At 47.4% G+C, this 19,568-nt stretch overlaps 1 protein-coding gene across 2 annotated transcripts in view; it reads left to right on the top strand.

Moving 5' to 3' along the window:
* The window catches only part of crtac1b (cartilage acidic protein 1b), a 169,718-nt gene that overhangs the window by 143,485 nt on the left and 6,665 nt on the right, over positions 1-19,568 (top strand). For both annotated transcript variants that reach the window (XM_069900328.1, XM_069900330.1), the window contains exons 9-14: positions 3,693-3,775; positions 6,447-6,547; positions 8,212-8,380; positions 13,051-13,193; positions 14,100-14,142; positions 17,842-17,985. In XM_069900328.1, the coding sequence (XP_069756429.1) occupies positions 3,693-3,775; positions 6,447-6,547; positions 8,212-8,380; positions 13,051-13,193; positions 14,100-14,142; positions 17,842-17,985 (683 nt within the window). The remainder of the gene's footprint in view (positions 1-3,692; positions 3,776-6,446; positions 6,548-8,211; positions 8,381-13,050; positions 13,194-14,099; positions 14,143-17,841; positions 17,986-19,568) is intronic.

Below are 19,568 nucleotides of genomic sequence, written 5' to 3'. Positions count from 1 at the left end.
TGGGTGGGTCAGGATGGGTTGTGGGGCCTGGGAAGAGCTTGATCCCCTGCCAGAAAGTCAGGTAGCATCTGTGGAGGGAGAACTTGTCGGTCTGTGATTGTGTCAGAACCATGGAAGAGAGAGAGTGAGATGCAAACTACTTTTCCGTAGGGGAATTCCTTTCCCACCATAGTCAGACTTCTGAAGTAATGTCAGACCAGCATCATAATGGTTCCTTTGCTCTGTACTCACTCATCTTTCTCTGGAATTTTGCACTCTTTTTATTGGGGTGAAACATGAAAGTTTGCCGACGCTGTAATTGTGTTAAAAATATAGAAACGCTGGAGGAACTCGGCAGGTCCTGCAGCATTCATAGGAGGTAAAGGTATATTAGCGAAGTTTCAGGTCTATCTTGACGCAGGGCTCAGGCCTGAAACATCAGATAAATATCTTTACCACCTATGGATACTGTGAGACCAACTGAGTTCCTCCAGCATCTCTGTGTCTTTACTCCATTTTTAACTAATGTGCTACGCATGGGTTGACAGAGTGCTGAGGCTCGAGACTGACTCCCCATTGCTCCGTGGATGCTGAGTTCCTCCAGCACTTTTGTGTAGAGTCCCAGTTCCCGGGGGTCTACTGGCTCATTGTTTACCTCCATTTCTCAATGGACTGCGGGAGAACACCGACGGTCCTTTGAAGAGGCCCTAGGGTTCACAATCTCTCTGCACAGACGCTGTCTGACTGGCTGAGTGTTAGCAACGTTTTCCCTTCCTGTGTGTTTGGGATGTGAGAGTGCCCACTGGAGCAGCAGCTCTCCCTGCTGGGAAGGATCAGTACTGCGTGAAGAGTAGGGGATCCAGCACGTCGTCGGAAACTTCAATGGGTGCATTGTGGAAAGTATGCTGACTGGTTGCATCACAGCCTGGCTTGTAACCTCAAATACCTAGGAACACAGAAGGCTCAGAATAGCAAACCTAACCCAATCCATCACAAGCATTGACCTCTCGACAATCGAAAACATTGATGTAAGGCACTTCCTCTAGAAGGCAGCCAACATCAAAACGGACCACCATCATCGTAGTCACAACCTCTTCTCATGGCTAACTTCTAGCAAAAGGTGCAGAACCCTGAAGACCAACTCCTGTAGATTCAAGAACAGTTTTTTATCCACCAGCTATCAGGCTCTCGAACCTCCCCATACTACCCCCATCCCTGACCACATACTACTCCAGGACCTCCAAAAGATCTGTCTGCACTACATTTTCAGAATCAGAATCAGGTTTATTGTCAGGAACATATATCCCCAAATTTGTTGTTTTGCAGCAGCAGATTTGAACATTACAGGTGCAAAACTGCTATAAATTTCAATTCTGTAAATAAAAATGTAAAAACAATTTGAAAAACAAAAGAGAAATAATGTGAAAAAGAAGAGAAAGTGAGATTGTGTCTGTGGTTCATTGCCCATTCAGAAACCTGATGGTCGAGGGGAAGAAGCTGTTTTTGTACCATTGGGTGTTTGCCTTCAGGCTCCTGTACCTTCTCCCTGATGGTAGCAGTGTGAAGAGGGCATGGACTGGGTGGTGGAGGTCCTTGAGGATAGAGGTTGCTTTCTAGAGACATCACCTCTTGTAGATGTCCTCAAAGGAATGAAAACTGATGCCCACGATGGCGCTGGCCAAGTTCACAACCCTCAGTAGCCTTTTCCTGTCTTGCATATTGGCTCCTCCGTACCATTACAGTGATGCAACCACTCAGAATGCTCTCCACGGTACACCTGTAGAAATCTCAATCCAGCTAGAAAGCATCGTTGGATAAGTCACCAGGACCAGATGAAATGTACCCCAGGCTACTGTGGGAGGAGATTGCTGAGCCTCTGGCGATGATCTTTGAATCATCAATAGGGACAGAGAGGTACCGGCGGATTGGAGGTTTGCGGATGTTGTTCCTTTATTCAAGAAAGGGAGTAGAGATAGCCCCAGAAATTGTAGACCAGTGAGTCTTACTTCCGTGGTTGGTAAGTTAATGGAGAAGATCTTGAAAGGCAGGATTTCTGAACATTTGGAGAGGTATAATATGATTAGGAATAGTCAGCACGGCTTTGTCAAGGACAGGTCGTGCTTTACATGATGAAGGAAGAGCAGTAGATGTCGTGTATATGGATTTCAGCAAGGGATTTGATAAGGTTCCCCATGCATATTGAGGCAGGGGATCCAAGGGGACATGGATTTGTGGATCCAGAATTCACTTGCCCACAGAAGGCAAAGAGTGGTTGTAGACAGGTCATATTCTGCATGGAGGTCAGTGACCAGTGGTGTTCCTCAGGGATATGTTCTGGGAGCCTTACTCTTTGTAATTTTTATAAATGACCTGGATGAGGAAGAGGAGGGATGGGTTAGTTTGCTGATGGCACAAAGGTTGGGGGTGTTGGGGCTGTCAGAGGTTACAGTGGGACATTGATAGGATGCAAAACTGGGCTGAGAAGTGGCAGATGGAGTTCAACCTAGATAAGTGGTAGGTCAAATATGACAGCAGAATATAGTATTAATGGTAAGACTATTGGCAATGTGGTGGATCAGAGGGATCTTGGAGTCCAAGTCCATAAGATGCTCAAAGCAGCTGTGTAAGTTGATTCTGTGATTAAGAAGGCATATGGTGTATTGGCCTTTATTAATCGTGGAATTGAATTTAGAAGCTGAGAGGTAATGTTGCAGCTAAATAGGACCCTGGTCAGACCCCACTTGGAGCACTGTGCGCAGTACTCACTACCGGAAGGATGTGGAAGCCTTAGAAAGCGTGCAGAGGAGATTTATAAGGATGTTGCCTGGTTTAGGGAGCATGCCTAATGAAAATAGGTTGAGTGAACTTAACCTTTTCTCCTTGGAGCAGTGGAGGATGAGAGGTGACCTTATAGAGATGTTTAAGACGACGAGAAGCATTGATCATGTGGATAGTCAGAGGCTTTTTCCCAGGACTGAAATGGTTGCCACAAGTGGATACGGGTTTAAGATGCTGGGGAGTAGGTACAGAGGAGATATCATCAGGGGTAAGTTTTTTCCAGCGAGAGTGGTGGGTGCGTGGAATGGGCTGTCGTCAATGGTAGTGGAGGCGGATACGTTACGGTTTTTTGGATAGGTACATGGAGCTTAGAAAAATAAAGGGCTATGGGAAAGCCTAGTATTTTCTAAGTGGGACATGTTCAGTATAACTTTGTGGGCCAAAGAGCCTGTATTGTGCTGTCAGTTTTCTATGTAATCATTGAGAGTGTGGCACAGGTCCCAAATGACCCAAGGGAAGTGTCGGACTGATCTGCTTCATTGTTAATTACTCAGTACCTTGTGTTTGTAAAACACAATCATCTCAAGGTAATTGAAACATAAAAGCCTCTTTTTTGCACTAATTGAAACTAAATATTAATTTATCTATCTTTATATATTTATAATCTCTTCTTCTGCATTAATTTAATGTATTCCTTTAAAGTTGGTGGATCTTACATACCTGTGTGGTTGCAACTAGTAAGAATTTCAGTGCATCTGTGCATTGTTACTATGTGTATGACTATGAATTTCCTTCCTCATGCTTCCTTCTGCACTATGAACCTCTGCAGCCTCCCTCTATTCAATTTGCTAAGTTCTAGTCTGGTCCCTTAGAAGACTGAGCTGCAGTAATGTTTGTGGCCATGTCCTGATTGGTTTTGACTTGATCAATGGCAGGGTTTCCCACCAGGACGGAGGGGATCCGCTGATAGAAGAGATCAACATCGGAGAAGCGGCTGAGCCAGCAGGACAAGGGACAGGTAAAGTCCGAGCTCAGCGTTCTGTGACTGGGAGTGGTCAGTGTGGGGCCACGGGCCAGGCAGAGTCAGGCTCCAGCGACTACCCCTCTGACGCAGGCCTCAAACCTACCAGCGCTTCCTCCACACAGGTCAGAGGAGAGCTGGGAGGGGGGAGTCAGCTGACAGCCCGGGCAAAATCAATCCTTGTCCCCGTCCCACCTCTGCATTACATCTGGGGTCGACGTTATGGTGTAGCGGCATTCAACCTAGCCTGGTTTTAATTTTTTAAGTTTTAATTTGATTTTGTTTTATTCAACACAATTCCTGCAGGGAGAGGATTTCCATGGAAACAGGCCTTCAACTCACTGACCACTGACCATCAAGTGATCCCATTTGTTTCTCCCCACATTCTCATCAAATCCCTATTATTCTGCCTAGATCCATTGAGCTGTACCTGGACCATACAATGCCATGCTCCTCCCATCCATGTACCTGTCCAAATTTTTCTTAATAGTCAAAATTGATCCCACATTCACCACTTCAACTGGATGCTCGTTCCACACTCCCACCATTCTCTGTGAAGAAATACCCCCAATGTTCCCTTTAAATATTTCACCCTTAAACCATGATCTCTAGTTCTTGTCACACGAAACTTCAGTAGAAAAAGCCTGCCTGTATTTACTCTATCTATAGCCCGCATAATTTTGTGACACTCCAGGGAATATAGTCCTAACTCAGTGGTTCTCAACCTTTTTCTTTCCACTCACATACCACTTTAATTAATCCCTATGCCATTGGTGCCATGTGATTAGTAAGGGATTGTTCAAGATGGTATGTGGGTGGAAAGAAAAAGTTTGAAAACCAATGTTTTAATTGTACCTAATTAACTTGTTATGTGCACAGTTTCATGACTCCAAAGGAAATGGGCCAATGACAATTTTTCTCAAGCAAAATATTTCAGTAACAATTGGGTCTAGAACGGTGATTCTCAACCTTCTCTTCCCACTCACATACCACCTTATGCAATCCTTTACTAATCACTGAGCACCAAGGGCATAGGGATTACTTAAGGTGGTATGTGAGGGGAAAGGAAAAGGTTGAAAATCAGAGTCCTAACCTGTTTAACATTTCCCTATAACTCAGTTCCTTGAGACCCAGCAACATCTTTGTAAATCTTCACTGCACTCTTTCAAAATAGGAAACAGGACCACCCAGGTAACCCACTGGGTCATGGGGAGAGTGTGCAGACACCACACAGACAGCGCCGGAGGTCGGGATCAAACTGTGGTCCTGAGACCAGCGAGGCATCGCTTTCTCTGCTGTGCCACTTTCACAGCCATTACCCTCCCCTACAAGCTGATCCCATCGACTGACGTAGAGGAGGCTCATTGGTGCGGGAGGAACGAAGGATGAGGAAGCTCGCTGGTTGGGGAGGAACAAGGGCATGGTTGACAGCCTGGAGTCACAGCTCGCTTTGGATGGCTGGGAACTTGGAGAGAAGATCCTGATTCTTTGTCTTTTGTTGGGTGGCAACGTGGAGCCATCGTCAAAGGTCTCCAGTATACCAGGACATGCAGTGAACATGATGCAGTGGAGGGACATTTGGCCCATCACATATCTGCCAGCTCCTGGTACAAGGAACAGGAGCAGGTCATTTGGCCCATTGAGCCTCCTCTGCCTTTCAACAAGATAATGGTTAATCTGACTCAGCTCTGTAGACCCATTTTTCTTCTATTCAAAAATCTTTCATTCTGTGTTGACAGCATTGAATGAGGCAGCCTCTGCTGCTTCCTGGGGCAGAGAATTCTACGGGTGCTCTGCTCTCTGAGGGAAACACTTCCTCCTCATCTCTCAACATTCGCATCTCCAGCTCTGACCCCTCTGCCTTTCTGAAGCCCTGATGAACAAAGTTTCTCTCTCCCATTTATCCCTCTCCCTCCTTTAGTCTCCACTCTTCCCTTTCTTTCTTTCTCCTATTTACTCCATCTTGCTCCCTCCCTTCTCTCTCTCTGCCCACTCTCTATCTCCCTCTCTCCTTTCCCTTCTCTCTCCCTGCCTTCTCATTTTCTCTCCCTTCTCTCTCTATCTCTTGCCCCCCTCTCGCTCTCTTTCTTTGCCCCTCTCCCTTTTTGCCCTCTCATTTTCTCTCCCTCTCTTGCCCCTACTTCCCATCTCTCTGCCCTCTATCTCTCCCTCCCTCTTTCCCTCTCTCTCTTTCTCTCATCCCCCTCTCTCTCCCTCTCCCTTCCCCCCTCTCTCCTGTTCTCCCTTTCTCTCCATTTCCCTCCTCCCTCTCTCTCTCTTTACTCCCTCTCCCTTTATGCCCTTCCCCCATCTCTCTCTGCCCCCCCCCCTCACTCAGTACTCCACAACAGGAGGTCACAGCCCATTGGCCCTGTGCTGTCCATTTGAATCTCACGCTCTGTCCAGATATTGCCCCAATCTCCGATAAAAGTCCAGGTTGGATCTGCCCAGGAGCCCTTTGAGCACAACTAACCTCCCCCTACACTGCACATACCCTCTGCTCATCCATTCTTCTTCCCCCCCCCACCCACTATCAAACTCCTTGTTCTGAGATGCCTCATTTGAGCCTGATGACAACCCATAGGCCCTGTTCCTTGGGGCTCTCACCTATCGATCCCCATCTGAGGGAAGGCAGAGGCTATTTGTTCACCGTTCTACCTCCCAACAGGTGCCGTGGCAACAGACTTCGATGGTGATGGGATGCTCGACCTTATCATTTCCCACGGAGAATCCAGAGCACAGCCGCTCTCTGTCTTCAAAGTAACCCAGGTCAGTGCCCAATGATCCCACATCTGGGAGCGTTGAAGGATCTCCTCAACATCGATCCCTCTGAGTTAAAGTGAAATTCAGGTTTATTGTTACAATTCAGGAAGAAACTTAGTTTTGTGAGCAGTTCATCCAGTCGATCCATACATAGTACAGAAATTACAATCAATGCAGAGTGCAGAGTTACACAGAGAAATCAGTTGGTCCAGAGCAAAGGGACCTTATTTTACTGGTGTGAAGTTCATTCAGGATTCTGATAATAGCAGGAAAGAAACTGTTGTTGAATCTGGTGGTGCATGATCTCACATCCATCGCCAGTGACAGAACGATCCCAGCCTGGGATATCCATGATGACCACCTTTCACAGTCCTCTGGGAGGGAGAAGGTCCAAAGATTCCCAAATGTTCATGAAGAGTGATTCCTTCTGGTCAAAATGATGGTCTGAACAAATGTTGAACTTCATGTGAGGTTCCGGTCATCATACAATAGAGAGGATGGGATTAGGCTAAAGAGGGTGGAATAGAGATTCACAAGGATGATGGCAGGAATGGAGAGAATGAGATACAAGGGGAGATTAGATTGGCTGGGTCTGGGTTGCCTGATGCTTGGGAAGACAGTAGTCAATACAAGGACATCAGTACAAGTGAATGGAGGAAAGTTTATTACCCAGAGAGTGAATGAATTAATGCAGGCAGGTGGTCTTAATACAGGTAGATGGGATTATACCAAGTAGATGCGATTTGGCCAGGTAGGTGGGATTAGTCCAAGTAGATGCAATTTGGCCAGGTAGGTGGGATTAGTCCGGGTAAATGGGATTAGTCCATATAGGTAGGATTAGTCCGGATAGGTGGGATTAGACCAGGTAGGTGGGATTAGTCCAAGTAGGTAGGATTTGGCCAGGTAGGTGGAATTAGTTCAAGAGGATGGGATTAGTCCAGGTAGGTGGGATTAGTCCAGATAGGTGGGATTAATTCAGGTAAGTGTAATGCTCAGAATGACACAATGGGCCGAAGGGCCTGCTTCTGGACAGTCCCTCTTAACGCACCAATCTCCATTCTAAATGGGTGACACTGATTCTGAAACCTTCCCTCCTAGTTCCTGATGCCCACAATGGGAAACATTCTCTCAACCCCACTCCCCCACCCTTGCACACCCATAGGTCCACAAGTCAGGAACAACTAGAGCACGGTTTGGGAGGGGGGTCACTAAGTAAAAACACAATGCTGGAGAAACTCAGCAGGTCGAATAATGTCCTTTATGAGGCAAAGAAAGATAAATGAACATACTGATGTTTCGGGCTTAATCCCTTCATCAAGGTATGAGCAAAATGTCAGCAGGTGCCCGAACAAAGTGGTGATGGGGGCAGGGCAGGGGAGGAGTACGAAACTTGCTGCTGGAGTAACTCAGCATCCAAGGGAGAAAAAGGAACGGTCGCGGTTACCAGCTTAGTGAAGATGAAGATTCTGGCCCGAAACGTCAACTGTTCTTTCTCTCCCACAGATGGTGTTGGACCCTCTGGGTTGCACCAGCAGATGGATTCCACTCTCCTGTGTGGCCCAGATGGAGATGAGTGCTGGGCTGTTAAGGTGGGGGTTGGTGATTGGTGGGAGGGCAGCAGACTTCTAGCAGGATCAGTAACCATCGGCTCACCTGTGGTTCGATTCTAGGGCTCCCACAACAACTGGCTGAGGGTGATTCCTCGCACCCGCTTCGGGGCCTTCGCTCGAGGGGCAAAGGTCATGCTGTACACAAGGAAGAGCGGCCCCCAACTTCGAATCATCGACGGAGGCTCAGGGTACCTGTGTGAGATGGAGCCAGTGGCTCACTTTGGGCTGGGTAGGTCACAGAGGGAGTTCCTTCACACCGCATTCCGGATCCTCTCTCCCAAGTGTGGAAGGAAGGAGATTCATCCAGCATTCGTCCCTATGTTAATTTCATTGCTTTTCCTTCCTGCATTCTCATCCCAGATTCTACCCCCTTCCACACATGGGCCAAATAACCCCTCCACACCACGCCCCAAACTCCCCACCCCCCCCACTCCCCAACACACAACTCTGGATTGTGGATCCAGTGGGCACAAGAAGAATGTTTGGATTCCACATGGACCAGCATTCAGGATAAATTCCTGGCTCCTTGAGTTATGAGGCAGCTGGGTGACAGACTTGGCTGGTTTAGTTAGCACGAGCACTGCCCAGCACCCCCAACAATAGGATGGTCTCTCAGCAATGCACAACGCCCGTGGAATCGCCTCCCACAACCCATCCATTCCAGTGGAGATCCTGAACTCCCAGATCCAAACAGCTGAGACAATCAGGAAGCCTTCAATGCATGAGGCCCTTTGGGAGCCCTGCTCTCCCTCAGCACCCCCTTGAATCCCATTCCCAATACCTGGGTCCCACAAGCCAATGATGATGAAGGGATGGTGTCGCCGAGCCTGCTACCCTTGTCGCTCTGGCTGGTAGATGTCCTGGGTTTGGGAGGTGCTGTGAGGGCAGTTGCACTGAGTTACTGCAGTGCATTTTGTAGGAGGTGCCCATGGCAGCCACTGTACACCAGGTGAGCAATAGAGAATTTTTTTTTATTAAAAAAAAATTTAGACAATTAAGCATGATAACAGGCCCTTCCAGCCCATGAGCCCATGGTTCCCAATTACACCCAATTAACCTACAACACCCTAAGCTTTGAACAGCGGGAGTAAACCAGAGCACCCAGAGGAAAACCCACGCAGACAGGGGCGAAAACGTACAAATTCCTTAAAGACAGCACAGGAATCGAACCCCAGTCGCTGGGGCTGTAACAGCGTTGCGCTAACTGCTACACTAACAGTTGATGTTGGATGGGGCATTTTTTAAAGCTTCTTGAGTGCTGTTAAGGATGCAACTCCTCCAAGCTAGAATATTCCACATGTGTCCTGATGAAGGGCTCCGACCAGAAACATTGACCATTGTTTTTCTTGCAAGGGTGCTGCTTGACCCGCTGAGTTCAGAATCAGAATTTATTGTCATGAACATGTGTCATGAAATTTGTTGTTTTGCAGCAGTTTTGTTATTGCATTGCATGTGCAAAAGTTGCTATAAATTACATTTCCAAATACACTATTTAAAAAATAAAGATATAGACAGATAAATGCAAAAGAAGATTAAAAGGTGAGGTTGTGTGTGTGGTTCAATGTCCATTCAAAAATCTGATGGCGGAGGGGACGAAGCTGTGTTTGTACCATTAGGTGCTCATCTTCAAACTCTGGTACCTCCTTCCTGATCGTAGCAGAGTGAAGAGGGCCTGGCCTGGGTGGTGAGGGCCCTTGCTTTCTTGAGACACCACCTCTTGTAATGGAGTGAAGACTTATGCCCATGATAGCGCTGGCCGAGTTCACAACTCTCTGTAGCTTGTTCCTGTCCTTGAATTGGCACCTCCATACCAGACAATGATACCACCAGTCACAATGCTCTCCATGGACCACCTGCAGAAATTTGTGAGTTCCTCCAGAAGATGAATTGCTGCTCCAGCCTGCAGTCTCTTGTGTGTCTCCATCTCTGTCTCTCCTGGTTTGCAGAACTGCTCAGGGAGTGGGGAGGTGAGTCCTTCACCATGGAATAACTGGACACATTTCTTCGCCACATGATAATTCCTTCTGGGGTTTCTTTTCTGGCCAAACCCACCCCTGGGAATATCATTCCAATCCGTGTAAAACACAGCGAAGGGCCAATGTGAGAAATGTGAGAAAGACAATGTGACAATGTGAGAATTGTCACAATGTGAGACAATGTGAGAAAGAGCTCAAGCAGTGAGCTGGATGGATAATTACTGCACGGATTCTATAAATAAATCTTCTATTTTATTCGGGAGAGGCAAATTAAAAGGAAATTGAACAGAGAGCTGAAGTATCTGTAAATCAAACCACTCCCTCCCCTTAAAAATATAACAATCTCAATAAAAATGGATTGAAGATTAATGTTTATGCAGTATTAAATTATAGTATCAGGCAACTAGAGTAGCGGGATAAAATAAATATTTGAAGTGGTTTAATACTGAGGATAGATAAATGATCACAATTGATTTAGGTCTTTGGCAGCTCCCAAGAGCTCTGCATTTAATCCAGTACACAGTCCTATCTCTCTCAATCCAAATTGATACCTTAATGGACTCCCAAAGGTTAGGAAAAATCAATTAAAAATTATTGCTAATGTTACAAATCAGAAACAAAAGCAGGAAATGATGGAAACACTCAGCAGGTTGGGCAGCCTCTGTAGAGTAAGAGGTGTTTCAGATCAAAACTCCTTCTGCAGAACTGGGAGAGAAAGAAAACATTGGTTCCAGGTTGTAGAGAGGATGAGGGGGAGAATGTGAATGGATGGGACGGGAAATATCTCAAGGCAGGAAAGATATTGGAAACCGCACCTCAGACAGGAACAGAGTTTTGCATTCCTGGAATCTTATTTTTGATTCGTTGATGGGGATGTGGAATGAGCCAACATTTAGTGGGCTGTCCCTAATACTCCTAGCGAAGGTGGTGGCGAACTCTCATGATGCTCGGTGGGCCAGAATGAGTCTCTCCCGCATTCAAAACATTGAGCAGAATGTTGTGGATGTTTTTGGGAGTCATAAAGCACAGGCAGGCCCTTCACCCCAACTCATCCGTGCTGACCAAGCTGGCATTTTGGCTGGTCGCCTTTGCCTACATTTTTGACTATATCCTTCTGCATTCTTCCTGTCCATATACAGTATCTGTACAAATGTCTTGTACCCACCTACAGTTTCCTCTGGCAGGTACAAACCACCCTCAGTTGTTTCTCTTAAATCTCTCCTTAAAACTTTGCCCATAGTTCTAGAATTTTCCACCCTGGGAAACAGACTGTGAGCATTCACTTTATTAAGACATCGGAGCAGAAATAGGCCATTTAGCCCATATAGTCTGTCCTACCATTCCATCATTTTCCCACTCAGCCCCACTGCCCGGCCTTCTCCCCATAACCTTTGATGCCCTGGCTAATCAAGAACCTATCAATCTCTGCCTTAAATACACCCAATGATGTGGCCTCCACAACCGCCTGTGGTGACAAATTCCATAGATGGCTGAAGAAATTCCTCCATATTTCTGTTTTAAGTGGAAGCCCTTCGATCCTGAAGTTGTGTCCTCTTGTCCTAGACTCTCCCACCTTGGGAAAAAAACCTTTCGACATCTACTCTGTGCACACCTTTCAACATATGAACTGTTTCAATGAGATCCCTCCTCATTCTCCGAAATTCCAACGAGTATAGGCCAAGAGCTGTCAAACGTTCCTCATATGATAACCCTTTCATTCCCAGAATCATCCTTATGAACCTCCTCTGAACCCTCTCTAAAATCAACACATCCTTTCTCACAAGGAGCCTAAAATTGCCCCTTATTCATGCCCCTCGTGATTTCATAAACTTTGATAAGGTCCCCCTTTAGCCTCCTTCTCTCCAAGGTATAAAGGCCCAGCATGTCCACCCTCTCCCTATAACCCAACCCCTCCAATCCTGGCCACATCCTGGAAAATCTTCTCTGCATCCCTTCTAACTTCTTGTTGTCGTTCCTGCAGGTATGTGAGTGGGAAGAGAGGATTGAGAACCACTCCTCAGGCCCAATTGTTAGTGAAATATTTTGCTTGAGAAAAATTGTCATTGCCCATTTCCTTTGGAGTTATGAAACTGTGCACATAACAAGTCAATTAGGTGCAATTAAAACAGTGGTTCTCAACCTTCCCTTCCCACTCACATCCCACCTTAAGTAATCCCTTGCTAATCACAGAGCATAGGGAATGCTTAAAGTGGAACGTGAATTTACTGAGGCAGTTTGAAAAGCACTGATATAAATGGAGAGGGGTTTCTGCTCCCCACATCCCTCCCAGGAAGTGAGCCCAGAAACCAACTACTTGCTCAGTTCAAGTTTATTGTCATCACACAGTTGTAAAGTACAACTGGACGAAACAGCATTCCCAGATCCTTGTCAAAACATGCAAACACATATAAAGACAAAGCACATATTATCAAGTGATTTATAGGCAGTAAATATATAAAAATAAATAATTATTGTTAAAATAGTAGAGTCTTGGAGGGTTTGTATTATCAGTCGTTCAGCGTTCTCACTGCCCGTGGGAAGAAGCTGTTCCTCAGCCTGGTGGTGCTGGCTCTGATCCTCCTGTATCTCTTCCCTGACAAGGTGGAAGGGAATCCTCAATGATTTTGCACGCCCTCTTCAGACAATGATCCCAGTAGATCACATTGATGGAGATGGGGAGGGAGACTCTTGTGATCCTCTCTGCTACTTGTATGGTTCTGTGGATTGACCGCCGATCCATTTCTCTGCAGCAACTTTACCACACTGTGATGCAGCAGTTTTCCTCATTTCCCCCAATTCTCCTTCTTTAAATGTCAATCTCATGTAAGCAAGTTACCAACCTCTGCTTGGGGGAGTGGATGCATTCCGTTGATGATTTCCCTGCTGTGTTGCTGAGTGACCTGCTTCTCCATGACCTATACAGGGAAAGACATCGCCACTCACCTGGAGGTGACTTGGCCAGGAGGCACCTTTGCCTCGCGAGGTGTCTCACTCGTTGAAATGAATTCCACCATCGAAGTGCCATTTCCAGGAAAGGAGGGAGAAGCTGGCAGCCTGGAGATTGAGGTGAGGAGGTTCCCTGTTGCTCCCTCTCCCCTTCCCTCCCTTCCCCTCCCCCAGTCTGTATTTAGCTGACCTTCCCCACTCTGGAGTTTGGGGTGCAGCAGTCATTCTCTCACTGACCCTCTGCTTTATGTAGTTCTCCGTCCTCACCACCTCTCACTCCAGATCCAGGACTATCCCTGTTTCTTATTCAGCTCTCTTTCTATCCATCATTCTCTCTCTCTCTCTCTTTCCCCTTGCTCTCCATTGCTCTCCCTCTCTCTATCTCCCTCCCTCTCTTTCTCCCCTCTCTCTCTCACTCTGTATCTCTTGTTTTCCATCTAACTGCTATCTCAATGTTTCTTTTTCACTTTCTCCCTTTCTCTATTTCTTTCTATATCTCTCATTTTATTTACCTCTACTTCCTCTCCCTCCACTTCCTCCATATTCTCTTGTTCTCTCTAATATTCTTTCTCCTCCCTCGCTACTTTTCTCCATCTCCCTCTCTCCATCTCATTCACTCTCTCCTCCCACCCCCCTCTCTCTTTGTCTCTCTCTCTATCTCCCTCCTTCTCTTTCTCTCTCTCTCTCTCCCCTCACTATTTTTCTCCATCTCCATCTTCTCTCCCCTCACTCACTCTCCCCCATCTCCCTTCCTCCCCCCTCTCCCTCTCTCTCTCTCTCTCTCTCTCCCTCTCTCTCTCTCTCTCTCTCTCCCCCTCTCCCCCACTCTCCTTCCCTCCCCTGATGTATTTCTGCCTGCAGTCCCACACCCTCTGGCTGCTCTGTTCGTTGTCTGTATTGGCCATTTCTCAGGCTGTTGAGCAGGGGTCTGGGCAGGATCACCACTTCCCTGTGCAGTGGCAGCTTGACAACTGCACTGTGACACTCTCCAATTTCAGTAAAGGCTGATACTTGTGTTTTTTTCAGTGTGGACATGGATTTACAGCTGATGAAAGAGGTCGCTGTACAGGTGAGTCAAGATGATATCGCCCCCTCCGGCCATGCATTCCGGGAGCAAGTTTTCAGGGAAAGGACAGAAACCATCCCTTCAGCCCAATTTGGCCATGCTGGCCAAGTTGATTACCTGAGCAAGTTCCTTTTGCCTGCATTTGGCCTGTATCCCTCTTGACCTTCCCTAGCCAGGAACCTATCCAAACGTCTCTTGAACATAGTGATTCTCCCTGCCTCTACCACCTCTTCTGGCAGCTCACTACACACACCCCCTAGGTGTAAAAGCTACCCCTCAGGTTATTTCCCCTCTCATCTTTATCTGATGCCCTCCAGTTTTATACTCCTCTAGCCTGGACAGGTTAAGCGAGAGGACCATCATTGAATGGTACATGTATTATGTAGGTAAAACACAAAGGTCTGCAGATACCCCGATTGAAATAAAAACATGATGCTGGAGAAACTCAGCAGGTCAAACAGTGCACTTTATGTAGCAAAGATAAAGATAGATAACCAATGTTTCGGGCTTAAGCCCTTCATCAGGGTTTGAGCAAAATATAGGCAGGTGCCCGAACAAAATGGTGGGGGCAGGGGAGGGGCATCTCCCAGTGGCCATCCATTTCAATTCCCCATCCCATTCACTTGCTGACATGTCTGTCAAATTGGAGGAATAACACCTCATCCTCTGACTGGGCACCTTCCAAACAGATGGCATTAACGTCGACTTCTCTGGTTTCTATTAAACCACTACCCTCCCCCCCCCCACCCCCACCATTGCCTTCCCCAGTTCTGTCTCTCTCCCTTTCCTTATCTCCCTTCATACAGAGATAATAAATTCACAGCTCCCCCCTTATCATATCCAAAGAACTTTTGTTGGTCAGGTCCCCTCCCCCAGCTGGCATCGTCTGTATTCTGAGATTTCCTGCTTTTTGCTCATTCTGCTTATTCCTTAAAGAAGGACTCAAGCCCGCAAAGTCAGCAATAAATCTTTGTCTCCTATGGATGCTGAAAGACCGGCTGAGTTCCTCCAGTATTTTGGTGTGTTTTTACTACAATCACTGCATCTGCGGACTTTTGTGTTTCACTCACTTTTAAATATATCGAATGAATCGGTCTCAACTTTCTGTGGTCGGGAGTTCCACACATTCACAACTCTCTGAGTGAAGAGGTTTCTCTTCATCTCAGTCCTAAATGGCCTCCTCCTTCCCCTCAGCCTATGACTGACTTCCTCAACATCCCGAATATTCTTCCTGCATCAACATGTTAGAATTCTGTACATCTCAGTGAGATCCCCTTTCATTCTTCTAAACTCCATTGAGTGTAACCCTGATCTATCTAGGCTTTCTTCATCCGTCAGTCCTGCCATCCCAGGGATCAGTCTGGTGATGCTTCTCAACAACCCCTCAATGGACAATAAAAATGAAGATGTTTTGTTCAACATTGCTGGGACCTGATGCACAGTTTGGTCTGTATTTAACGAGGGATGGTTTTGAATTGGAAAAGGTCCACTATGCTGGTTTCTGAGATGGAGACTGTCTTACATTGAGCAGGTTGGGATGGTACCTGAGGAAGAGCAGATCTTGAATCATATCAGATTCTGAGGGGGATGGTGGCTGAGAGGATGCTTCCCATGGTGGGAGTATCTGGAACCAGGGGCGTTGTTTCAGAGAAAGTGGCCACTTGATCAGGAGGGAGAATTCCTTCCGACAGAGGTTGATGGATCTCTGGAACCCTCTCCCCCTCAGAAGAGGATTCATTGAATATATTCAATGAGGAGTCAGACAGAGGTCTGGTGCAGAAGGGAGTCAAGGGATCTGGGGGAAGAAAGTGGAGATGAGGCCAAGATCTGATTGGCCATGATCTTAAATTTAATTTTTTTTTAACAGCATGGTTGAAGCCAATTCCATCCCTTAAAAGCCGTGTTGATCAAATATCCTAATTTACCTGCAATCCCTGTAGGTTCTGAAGGGTGGGAGGATACCATATCCCTCCCTGGGGAAAACCCACACAGACATGGGGAGAACGCACAAACTCCTTACAGACAGTGGGCGATTTGAACCCAGATCTCTGGTGCTGTAAGAGCATCACACTTACCGTGCTGCCTGAACAGAATGGTGGAGCGGTTTTGAGGGGGTGAGTGGCCTTGTCCAGTTTTTTTGTGGTTTTATTTGGGAGGACGTGGCTCCAAGAGCGTTGAGGTCAAGTTCAAGTCTGGCTCAATGAGATGAGTTTGTTTTTGCGGGCAGTCCAGTAAGTCAATTGTAACATGCACAGAACCATTCAAACCAGGGAAGCAACTGGACGTTCTGGAGGGCAGTGAGAAGATCAGTTAGTACCACTGGTGCAGATCCAGGAGAGTGGAGACACAGCGCTGCTCCGAAGGGTCCAACCACCTTGTCCGAATGCCAACAACTCCATACAGGCTTAAGGGGCTCATTAAAAGATGGGGGTTGTAAGTAAAATTCTGCAACTACGGATCTGTGCCCAAGATTGTGGGTGCCTGTGCTGAGCAGCAACCAAGAGTGGTTGCAGACTCCGGGGGAGTAGCGGACCGACACAGGGCACCAGAAATGGGAAAAAATACCCTCCCCCCACCCCCACATTGAGAAGGAGAAGCAGAGGAGATGACCCGACAGGACGTTGATCACGGCAGTGGACCAGGGAGGGGTTCAGCGGTTGAAGAACCCACACAGGTTGAGGGTGACTTGTGATCAAGGGGGGACCCACATGGGCTGTGGGCTTCTGGAGACCAGCTCATGGGAACCTGGTATCGGAGCCAGGATTCAAGAGGGTGCTGAGGCAAGAAGGACACCCGAAGGGCCTCAGGCACTGAAGGTTTTCTGATCGTGTCGGAGGGTTGGATCTGGAGCTCGGGTTGCTGATGGATCAAACAGGAGTCTATGCACCTTCAGAGGCTGTGGGAGCTGAAGCCGAATCCATGGACAGCAGTGACTCTGAAGGGACTCTGTTGCTTCTCTTTCTCTTGCACTGTAAGGGGAACCAGGTGACGATAATGGCGACTCTTTGTTTATCTTATGCCAGGCCGAAGGGAATTTTGTGTAATATTACATCTTCTGTACTATTACATGACATTAAAGGAATCGAATATTTCAGGAGACTGAAGGCTGTGGAGAACAAATTTGTTTTTGAACCTCACTCCCTGTTTGTGCCTGGCTTCTGGGTATGGGCACAAGGCACATTTGACAGGTGGGCTCAAGCATTGGCCCTTACTATCTAGAATACACTGATCATCCATTGCAGGTGGGGTTTCCAGTCCAGATTCAGGAAACAGGTGACAGACATCAGGCTCCTGAATGAACCCCACAATAGTGCTCTTGCTTGGCACTAACTGATCTTCGCACTGCCTCACTGCACTCCATCTCATCCTGTTACTCCTTGAGTTTGAATAATTTTGTGCATGTTACAGTTGACTTACTGGACTGCCCTCAAAACAAATCCTTCTCACTGAGCCAGACAAAAAAATTGACCTTGACCTCAAGGAGATGTGCCCTCCCGTATAAAAGTCTATGAAACTGATGACAAAACTGGGGACAGGTGATGGAGTAGGGGTGTGTCTCTTGGTGTTGGTGAAAGGTTTCTATCCGCTGTACCAGCCATGCTCAATCTCTCTCCCTCCCCCATCTCTCTCTCCCTCCCTCCTTCTCTCTCTCTCTCTCTCTCTCTCTCTCTCTCTCTCTCTCTCTCTCTCTCTCTCTCCCAGATGAGGACGAGTGTGGCCGATTCCCACTGCCCTGCCCCAGCAACAGACCGGTCTGCATCAACACATTCGGGAGTTACAGGTGTCGCCTCAACAGGAGGTGTGATCGGGGCTATGAGCCGAACGAGGATGGCACAGCATGTGTGGGTGAGTGTCCGACAGGTCTGCCCCCTTCCCCAACAATGTCAGCGTCAGTCTTGTCCCTCAATGAAACCTGTTGTAAAATCTTCCACGTGGTGCACAAAGGTGCTGGAGAAACTTAGCAGGTCACACAGCATCCATGGGAAGTAAAGGGGAACCAGTGTTTCAGACCTAGGCCCTAAGCAAAAGCAGGCAGGCACCTGAACAAAAAGGTGGGGGGAGGGGGAGGGAATGGGGAGGAAGGGGGAGGGGAAGAGAGGAAGGAGGGAGGAGTAAGGGGAGGAGAGGAGGTAGGGTGGGGCAGAGGAAGAGGGGAGAGGAGTAAGGGGAGGAGTGGAGGGAGGAAGATGAAGGGGAGGAGAGGAGGTAGGGTGGAGCAAGGGGAAGAGAGGAGGAAGGGGAGGAGTGGAGGGAGATTAAGGGGAGGAGAGGAGGTAGGGTGGGGCAAGGGGAAGAGAGGGGAAGGTGAAGGGGAGGAGAGGAGGGAGGGGCAGGGGAGGAAAAGGGAGGGAGAGAATGGAGAAGATGGAGGGAGTGAGGGGAGAGGAGGGAGGAAGTGGCGGGGAGAGGAGGGTGAAAGGGCAGAAGGGCCAGGGGAGGCCATAGATGGATGCAGATGGGAGGGGGAAAAAAGAAAGAAGCCAAGAAGTGATTAGTGGAGGGGGTAAACACAGAGGGTGGCCATTGGGGGTCTTTTGAAGGGAATTGGGTCGTCCTTGGGGGTGAGGATAATTTGTGGGAATAGAATGGAAGTAGTCTACCAGCTGCTAGCATTGAGGCAATGGACAGAACAACCACTTTCTGTGTCATTAGAACCCTGCAGTTATCCAGAGGTCAAGGCCACCATCTATGCAGCAGATGTTAGACTGAATTCTTGGCCGTACTTTGGGAGAAGGGGATGAATTTTTGATGATGTGCTCTTGTCCCAGCTGACAGGGAGATAAAGATAGATCACCGATGTTTCGGGCCTGAGCCCTTCCTCAAAGTGTCTTAGAGAAGGACTCTGGTCCGAAACATTGGTTATATATCTTTACCTCCTGTGGATGCTGTGAGACCTGTGTTCCATGTTTTAACTACAATCATAGTGTCTGCAGACTTTCATGCTTCACCCCAGATGACAGGGAGCCAAGTCAAGTTCAAGTCAAGTTCCAGTTCATTGTCATTTGACTGTACATACATACAACCAAACCAAACAACCCTTGTCCAGACCACAGTGCATATACCGCAAACAGCACATAAAACACATATCACAATAAGGTAATAAAATATCATTCAAAGTTAATATCTTTTTTATTTACAGCACAGTAGAAGCCAATTCTGACCACATAAACCCATGCTGCCCAATTATACCCAAATTAACCTACAAACCCCATAGGTTTTGGAGGGTGGGAGGAAACCAGATCACCCGGAGGAAACCCATGCAGACACAGGTATAATGTACAACATTCAAGCTCAAGTTTATTACCATCCAATGTACAAGTACAACCCGATGAAACACCATTCTCCGGTCCTCGGTGCAAAAACATGCAGACACGCAGCCAGACGTAACACACATACAGACAAATGATACGTATGCAGGACACACACAT

The sequence above is a fragment of the Narcine bancroftii genome, chromosome 10 (genome assembly GCF_036971445.1).
Source record: "Narcine bancroftii isolate sNarBan1 chromosome 10, sNarBan1.hap1, whole genome shotgun sequence".
NCBI classification, from domain to species: Eukaryota; Metazoa; Chordata; class Chondrichthyes; order Torpediniformes; family Narcinidae; genus Narcine; species Narcine bancroftii.
This window is presented reverse-complemented; position numbering and strand designations above follow the sequence as displayed.